General features: G+C 35.0%; 1 protein-coding gene across 7 annotated transcripts; it reads right to left on the reverse strand.

The window, feature by feature from the left end:
* Window positions 1-5,193: 5,193 nt before the first annotated feature.
* Window positions 5,194-8,275, reverse strand: LOC306875083 (SLAM family member 5-like). 7 transcript variants are annotated; one of them, XR_013784693.1, is made up of 7 exons: window positions 8,122-8,275; window positions 7,948-8,004; window positions 7,513-7,827; window positions 7,150-7,437; window positions 6,768-6,887; window positions 6,501-6,559; window positions 5,203-6,063 (listed from the first exon to the last, which is right to left on the reverse strand). XR_013784693.1 is itself a non-coding variant. In XM_079425480.1 (6 exons), the coding sequence occupies exons 1-5, from the start codon at window positions 8,174-8,176 to the stop codon at window positions 6,772-6,774; spliced, it is 831 nt and encodes a 276-aa protein (XP_079281606.1). In that variant the 5' UTR covers window positions 8,177-8,275; the 3' UTR covers window positions 5,204-6,063; window positions 6,768-6,771. The 7 variants fall into 7 exon arrangements, 4 of the variants coding, with proteins under 4 accessions (XP_079281605.1, XP_079281607.1, XP_079281606.1 ...); XR_013784694.1 differs by having other exon boundaries at window positions 5,204-6,063; window positions 6,501-6,887; XM_079425480.1 differs by lacking the exon at window positions 6,501-6,559 and having other exon boundaries at window positions 5,204-6,063.
* Between the last annotated feature and the right edge of the window lie 1,216 nt (window positions 8,276-9,491).

Below are 9,491 nucleotides of genomic sequence, written 5' to 3' on the forward strand. Positions count from 1 at the left end.
CTAAGAACAATAAATCCTCTTGCCTGAATGACTATCGCCCAGTTGCCCTCACATCTATAGTCATGAAGGTTTTTGAGAGACTTGTAAAGAGTCACATTTGCTCCTCCATACCTGATACTTTGGACCCTCTTCAGTTTGCCTATCGCCCAAACAGATCCACGGACGATGCCATCTCTCACGTCCTCCACTCTTCCCTCACACACGGACAGCAACAATGGGAATTATGTAAGGCTGCTATTCATTGACTATAGCTCAGCTTTCAACACTATCGTCCCCATCAAGCTGGCATCTAAACTCACAGACCTCGGCCTAAACTCCTCACTCTGTGACTGGATTCAAGACTTCCTCACCGGCAGACCTCAAGTGATGAAAGTTGGCCAGTTCACCTCAAACTCCATCACCCTGAACGTAGGAGCCCCACAGGGCTGTGTCCTGAGTCCCCTGCTCTACTCTCTCTACACGCATGACTGCGTGTCCTCTCACAGCTCCACATCTATTATCAAATTCGCTGATGATACTGTGGTTCTGGGCCTCATCTCCAACAACGATGAGACCGCATACTTGGACTTCTTGTCCAGGCCCTTGTCGTTTCTAGGCTGGACTACTGCAATGCTCTTCTGGCTGGACTGCCATCAAACACAATCAAACCTTTACAAATGATTCAGAATGCAGTGGCACGACTGATCTTCAACGAGCCCAAAGGAGCGCATGTTACACCTCTCTTCATCTCCTTGCACTGGCTACCAGTGGCAGCTCGCATCAAGTTCAAGACACTGATGCTTGCATACAGAACGACCACAGGCTCAGCACCCTCCTACTTCCACTCACTATTACGAACCTACATCCCCTCCAGAAGTCTGAGATCTGCTAGTGAGCGACGCCTTGTGATACCATCACAGAGAGGCTCATAATCACTCTCCAGAACATTCTCGTTCACCATTCCTGGCTGGTGGAATAATCTTCCCACCCCTGTCCGGAATGCTGGATCCTTGTCAATCTTCAAGTAACAACTGAGAACTCATCTCTTTCGGCAGTACTTGACCTCATCCTAAACTCAAAAAAAAAAAAAACTTAATCTTTCCCTCTATCTTTCTCTCCTTCCCTTGCTAGCTTGTACTTATTTGAACAATGACTGAGACTAGGTGTTACGAGCACTTCCTCTGTCTGATTGCCTCTTCAAGATGAAGTGCTTTTTGTATTCCCTAATTGTAGGTCGCTTTGGATAAAAGCGTCTGCCAAATGACTAAATGTAAATGTAAATGTAGATCATCAACTGCCTTCAGTTGGGAGACCTGCCACAGGTCAGAAAATTGTTGTTTTTTTGTTTGTTTTTTTTACTTTAAATATAACTTTTATTAATTTAACATTCATGGCGATGTCCTCTATTCTCTAAACTCAATCATCTTATTGAGGGCAAGAAAAAATATGTATTCATGATTATTGTTGATGTTCTCGGTACAGCACTTTTTTTAAAGGAGTTGTATAAAATAAAGTTATTATAATAATAATAATAATAATAATTATTATTATTGGTTACACCCTATTCAAAAGTGATTCATTTGCAAAGAATATTTCTTGGTGTCTCAAACAGAAATCTTTGCTCAATGTGAACCGAGACAGCTGTGAACTATCAACAGTGAAACTCAAAAGGCAGATCTCAAGAGAATATCACTTAGACCCAGAGTTGGGAGTCATTCAATTACATGGTCTTATAAATTGTATTTCATCTAAAGTTATATTTAATATTGTCAATTTGTATACAAAATGTAGATTATTGTGTATTGAAATACTTTTTAGCAGTTACCTGAAGAAAAAAGAAGGTTCAAATGTAATACTTTTTTTACTTTGATGTCTAATAAAACAAATTTAATGTCAAAGACATATTTAAAAATAGTTTCATAGGGTTTTTAAAGGGTTGTATTTTTAGTGTAAGATGTTGAAATCACTGGTGTGGCTTGAGATTTATTACTTAAATTTCACTTTGTTTAAGTTCAGTATTGTTGTGAAATTATCAGTCAGCATCTTGTGTGTCTGTGGACTGTGTAATATATGCAAACACGAGCAGAGGGGGCCATAGACAGCATTTAAAGCAGGGGTGACCAGACCAACCCTGTTCCATACCTTCCAGCAGAGTTCAGCTCCAAACCTGATCAAACACACCTGTCTGTATCAACTGCTCCTTCAGATCCTAATTATTTGATTCAGTTGTGTTTGATCAGGGTTGGAGCTGAACTCTGCAGGAAGGTAGATCTCCAGGAATAGGGTTGGGCACCCCTGTTTTAAAGCATCTTATATGCAGTACAATATACTAATTATTTCTATAATGGCCATCTGATAAATTTATACAATTGACAAAGACAGTGTGTAATTAAACAAACACACACTTAAAACCCACTGATGGACACAAGTCCTGTATGTGGGCATTAATTGAATGGACAGAAATGGAAGCCTCTCTGGACATTGTAAAGAGAAAATACATTCTTCCATCTATAGTTCATGGGGGGGATGTTGTTGATGTAAAGTATGAAGATGAAAGCTCTGCTGCACTTATTCTCAAGATGAATGGTGAGATTGGTGAATGAGTGAATGCATGCATATTTAATTTTTTTTTTTTTCTGGTTGAACTATTCATTTGAAATAATGAACCTTTCCTGTACAGAAAATAAGGACAAGCTACTGAAGCGTCTAAATTGGATGGAGTCAGAGAGAAGGCACGAAGAGGAGTGCAAACTGCCTGAAAAGAGAGCAATAAAAAGGAAAATAATATTCAGTCCAGAAAACACCCCATCATCAAGTCCAGATCAAGAGATTTTAAAAAGTAAAATCTAACTTCCTGATAAATTATATCAACATTGTTTAATGTGGTCTTCGTTTTAAGATATACATTTGTGGTCTTTGAGGTCTCTAGAGACAAAATTTAATTTTGTAACAAAATAATAGTAAAAAAAGTTTTTTCCTGTTTATTAATGTTTTTCACTTTATAAAAGACCCACATTTTTTACTTTTATTCATGGGGATAACATGGATAATTTGACATGGTTTAGTGTAAGATTTTTGCCCATTTTTTGTTTGAAAATGATAAAAGTTGGAGTTTTTACAGATTATCATCTATTTCAATCATCTGTTTTTCATATAATTCTACAAATTTAATCTAAACTTCAGTTACTAACTGTCTGTAAGAGAACAAAAATGAACAGAAATGAACATAATATATTATATATTGACTACCAATAATTGGCATGAACATCAGAATGCAAAACATCAAATGCATCAAAATGCAACAACAAATGAGCAAATAAAGCAGTAACAAATTATAAATTAGTTAAAAAAAAATTAAATGGGAAACAATCGAACAACTAGGAACAATAATTGGTGGTCTCATCTCATTCTATGAGTTTCTGCAGTTTGTGAGTGGCACATTTATTTTGCAAGCCAAAATGTTCCAAAATATATTTATTTATTAATTTATATAAATTAAAAGAATATCATAAATCCTCCAAAAACTGCACAAATGTGGAGTAAAAACATTAATAAACAGGAAAATTGCATGTTTTTTTTTTTTTTTTTTACTATTATTTTGTTACAAATTTCAATTTTGTCTCTAGAAACCCCAAAGACCATGAGTGTGACTTTTTTTCACACTAACATAAAATCAATATATCAATCCATTTTTTTTATTTATTTTTTTTGTAGATCTAGAAAGTGTTCATGACATTTGGACAAAGAGAATATTTTTTTAAATTATAGAAAACACCATTTGCGGGTCAAAAAGACCCCGAAGATAGTATAAGGTTAAGTGACAATGCAAGTGTTTTTGTTGTTCTGTGACTTTAATATTGTCTCTCAACTTAGGTGGAAAAAGCACAAAATGACACACTGTTGCTTTAAAAAATAGAAGAAAAAAAACAAAGAAAATTACACATTAAATGACCTGAGAAATGAAATCAAGGCACTGAGAGCAGAGAATCAGCAATTAAAGGCCCTGAACTTTAAACTGCAAAATGGTAGGATATTGATATACATGGTTATAGATTTTTTTTTTTGCTATATGAATGAATGAGTTCATTTAAACTTTTTTTATTTAGAGATTATTAACAGATTTCAGATTTTGCAGTTGCTGCCTAACAGTTACATGTATAGACAGACAGACAGACAGGCAGACAGACAGACAGACAGACAGACAGACAGACAGATAGACAGATAGATAGATAGATAGATAGATAGATAGATAGATAGATAGATAGATAGATAGATAGATAGATAGATAGATAGATAGATAGATAGATAGATAGATAGATAGATAGATAGATAGATGAAACTTTAGGGCATGGCATTTTTTGTACACAAATTAAACCTTTCCCAAAGTTTCGCCATCACAGCACAGTCTCTATCTAGCACCCGTATCCTACGTGAGTACCCATATATGAATTGATCAAAAATTAATCAAATTACACTTTCAACAATTACATTTGCAGAAAGCACATAATTTGTATAAATTATATTGCAGAAGGAAACGTATATTAGCAATAGTAAAGATCCATTTCCAAAAGCACAAATTTAAATAACTCAATGTTTTAATAACATTATGAGGCTGTTTTGAACAATATCTAAGACTCAGTTGTTAATATTCCAGTTGCAATAATTATTACCTGAGAGTTCACAGTTCCTGCTGAAACACATCATTTTAAAAACTGTAATTATGGCCAGCAGTACACAAACTATCACTGATATTAGAATGGTGACTCTGTTCTGTAATAGAAATTTTATCAGTTCTTGCTTCATTAAGAATCAAAACCAAAGACCTAGACATTGTTACTGCAAAAGTAGTACAGTCTTCTTACAGCTTATAGAAACACAATACTTCTTATGTCAATATTTTCAATCAATGCAGGCAAATAGATTATCAGTCCTGTCCTACAAAGAGAAATAGAGCAACTTTACAGACTTTATTACCACCACTGATGTACCATCACTGTCTGTACATTCACAGTGCAGTGTATCTTACCTGAAGGTAGGGGGCACAATAGCTTTCAATCAGAGTTGGTCAGTTTTCTCTGTATGATGGAATATTAGATCATGCCAATGTTTAGTTAAAATATAATTAATATCATTTAGTTTAATTAAAATATATTTAAATATTGATGTTTATGAAGTTGTGTCAAACACTGCCCTACAAATAATAGTAAAACTCTTAAAGCAACCTATGTGCCCACAGTCAAGTTTATTTACTGAACACAGGCAAGTTCAATATACAGGTTTTTGAGCCAAACCACCAGAGCCATAACTGATGAACTGCTTCAAAATCTCAGCAGGAAGTTCTCCAGAAACAGGGCCGCATAATAAAAAACTGAAGATACAGAAACACTGATACTATAAGCATAATGTTCAAATGTTCAACATACACACCAACTGAGCACACTGTGTCTTAACACTGTTATACAAATTAATTTGTTCTGTCCCAAGAAAATCACAAGTCTAGACAAGATTGTGCTTGGTTTTGTTGGCAGCTCTGTTGTGAAAAGATGAATCAGATTTTTCTCAAGTCTGGGCAGGAGAATTAACTAGAGGAAAATGAAATGATAGTGCCACAAGAAATGTTATGAAAGTTTCTGACAAAATGTGGCTCTGTGTCCTGATTTCTGTCTGTAATTGTCTCAGTAGGAATGTGTTTAAATTCTATAGTTAAAACAAATAAAACATTGACATCTCAGTCTAAGAAAACGCACCAAAAAAAAAGGCAAATAAAAATACATAATAGGGTCCGGGAAGAAATAGCTTAACACTGGTTACATAAAACAATTACTCCTGTACTTTTTTTATCAATACTTCTCATATTAATGCACATTAATTTAATGCGGTCACAAGCTTTCTCATGTTTTTTTTTATCCATATGCCATTAAAGTTAGCATTCTTGGTTATATAATTATTTTGTTCATGATCTTAGTGGTGAAATGGAGCATCGCCTGGAATGGCTGTATCAGAGATCTGTCGTCCAGCGACTGCAGTCTTTTGCATTGTCAGATCATCATTTGAGTGCATAATGCTTTCTGCTCCATCAGATTGCTGTAAGAAAATAGAGAAACAATCAAAAAAAGAAAAACACAAAGGAACAGTGTTGATGAGATCTACACACCGTGAAACCTAAACGAGGTGGAAGGAATAAATTGAGAATAACGTAAAATAATTAATAAGTGTAAAATATTCAACATTACTTTAACTTCACTTTTCACAAAAGTGATGATCATTCTATAAAACAACATCTCCTTTCCTATTATCCAGTGAAGATCTAGTGAGATTTTGGTCTTGATTAATTTACTTCATTAGTGAAAAAAAGCCTAATTAAGGAGATTGCCAAAATTTATTTCATAGTCATCAGAACACCCCAGAAAGTGCGCAATTTGAAATTAAGATGATACTAAAAGAAACTAAAGAGTAAAAGTTTTCACACCATTCTTTTGGCAAGCAAGGTAATTTTAATATCAAATTATATTACCACTTACTGGTCTACTGTCAAAATTGCCATTCCGCAAATGGTCTTATATGCAATTGTTATGTTTTGCTGCAAGAGAACAATTGCAATACATGTTATATGCTCAGGAATGTAATATGCCAATTGTACAAAGTTTACATTCACTAACACTGTGAAATTGAAAAGCATGCCCACCAATGGCAGTACAATCATTGATAGCTGGGTACAATTTGCGAAATGTGACTAAACATGTGTCCTCATTTTTTGTTTTTACACCAAAATCAGTTTCAGTACTAACCTCCTCATCTTGCTCGTCTGGAGTTCATTCTGCAATAGATCACCGCACTTACTGCAGTCACGACCAAAAACACTAAAATAAGTGCTATCATCAGTACAGTGTGTGAATGTTGGTAGAGTTCTGTAAAGGACAAAGACAAATTTGAAATTAACATATCTGGGTCCTTTCAGAAACAAACAAAAATGTAAATCACAGGTGTTTTTATGTAACAGAAAAGACACAGTATGTGAAAATACAAATATGTTGATATCTGTATATGTAAACTGCATCTGAAAATGTTGTATATATAATGTTCATGCCATCTCGTGACTCTAAACATTGCAATGAAGGCGATTCACACAAAATTAAACAGATCAATAGTGTAAAATCACAGCTGACGTACCTGAACATGTCTGACAGAGTTGACTGATGTCCAGATGTTGAGTCTGGTTTCTGATGGGATTGTTGAGCACACAGCTGTAGGTGTTTTTATCCTGATATTCCACCTCCAGAGGTAGAGAGAGACTGATGCTGAGATCAGACACACTGATGCTGGACAATAAACTGTTTCCTTTGTACCAGGAGAGAGTCACACGACCCACATTCAACACTGAACACATCAGTGAACAATTCTGGTTTGATGAAGAACATTGTGAAGAGCTACTGGTGATGACAGGAACAGGTAAAGAACCTAAAAAGAAATACATTAAAAAAACAACTACAACAATAATTCAGATGACCGTTGTCTGATTTATAACTTGCTTACCGTAGACAATAGCACCAAAACATTTGAATGTTTCCAAGTTTCCACTTCTGATGTTGGTAAACTCGAAATGTCCAGTGTCTTTTGTGCTGATATTTCTGATTGTGAGAGTTCCAGTGCGACGATCAAGCTTAAAGCTCTCTCTGAATCTCTCATCATCACATGCAATCATTTTCGCATCAGTGACTTTAGTTACACATAGAATTACACTTCTAAACTTCCACGTTATCACATCATCTAACTGTAGTTCAGTAGAATTAGGGTAAAAGTTCACAGAATCTCCCTCCATGACTGAAACTTTCTCAGTCAATCTCGGACCTGCAGAACACAAAATTCCAGTAGAAACTATTATGACACTAAAAAATAGTCTTTGTGTAAGTCCTTTAATTTATTGGAGAGCTTTGTTAATATGTTCAGACGTTAAGTCACCCTACTCACATGTTCTGGATAAGATTTGTGGCAATTTCACCAGGAGCAAAATTATAATACTGTAACCTACAATGTTAGAGTTACAAACTATGAAGACGTGAACGAAATCTGATCACGAGTTGGAGGTAAAGAGACTAGAGGATTATTGTAAAGTTAGTCAAAACAAAGATATGTCGCACTTACCATGTACACGCAGTAGATCTAAACGAGATATAAAAATATCACGAGAGAAATTCATATTTTGCGTCAACAGGTGTCTTCAAAAAATATTTTCAAATCACAAAACAGTCCCCAGCCAGTGTTGCCAACTTCTTCTTTTTCTTCTTCTTTGGTGTTTATTGGCGGCTGGCAACCTAGCTTATTGGTGCATTACCGCCACCAACTGGAATGGAGTATGGATCAAGATATTTGCTTGTATACAAAATATAAATCAATATAAAAACCAAGCAAAACAAATAAACAAACTATAAAATAAACATAATAAACTAAAAACCAATCAAAACCCTATATTCTGTTATATAATTTACTTTCTTTCACAAATGTAATAATATCATCATGCACCTTACTAGCTGTTTCCCTTAATATACCTGATAAAGTAAATTCATGATGTTTTACTTTCTTCAATGATTGAATAAGGTGACATCTCTCATTGTTATATTTCCTACAATAAAGTAGTACATGCTCAACTGTTTCTTGTTGGCTACAGTGTATGCATTCCCCAGTTGGGTGTTTTCCAATTTTATATAACTGTTAAGTCCAGTATGACCTATTCTCCTCCGAGTTATGATACTTCCTTCTCTTCGATTCCTGCTCTCCCTTCTCCCTGCACCAACTTGTTTTTGTATGTTGTATAAATGTCTACCTGTTTCATTATCATCCCAATATACCTGCCATACTGATTGTGCATATGTTCTTATGAGTACTTTAGCTTCTGCTTTACTTAATGGGACCTGAAAATCTTGTATTTTTTAGGTTGCCCATAAAGTTTTAAAGAGAGGGGTATGATTTTATGCCGCCTTGAGAAGCAAATGACTTGTTTTTCTCACAGATAATTTAAATCCCCATTTATTTGTCCATTTTTCCACCTCTACTATTGCAGCTTGTATTTTTTTATTCACATATGATATATTGTGCCCTCTAATCCACAAAGCCCCGTCATCTGCATACAAAGATTTTCCTACATTATGTTCAACCTGAGTGAAAATATCAATCGTAATGTTGAATAATAGTGGACTACACACCTTGTGGAGTTCCATTCTCTGCTGAATATACTTTGGAATATTCTTTACCTACCTTTACTTGTATTTTCCTGTCAAATAAAAAGTCCAAATGGGAAGAAGTGAGGGATGAATTAAGTGTACAGTCGAGTCAAGAGACGACATGAGTGGTTAATCATTATAATAATGTTACTCCTTCAATGGAATGCGAGGAGCTTGATTGCAAGATTTTAAACAGTTTATTGCGAGTAGGAGAGAAAAAACAGACATAATATGTGTTCAGGAATCTTGGCTTAAGCCTAATCTGGATTTTATTATATATGGGTATGTGGCAGT

Source organism: Barbus barbus (genome assembly GCF_936440315.1).
Source record: "Barbus barbus genome assembly, chromosome: 9".
Classification (NCBI taxonomy): domain Eukaryota; kingdom Metazoa; phylum Chordata; class Actinopteri; order Cypriniformes; family Cyprinidae; genus Barbus; species Barbus barbus.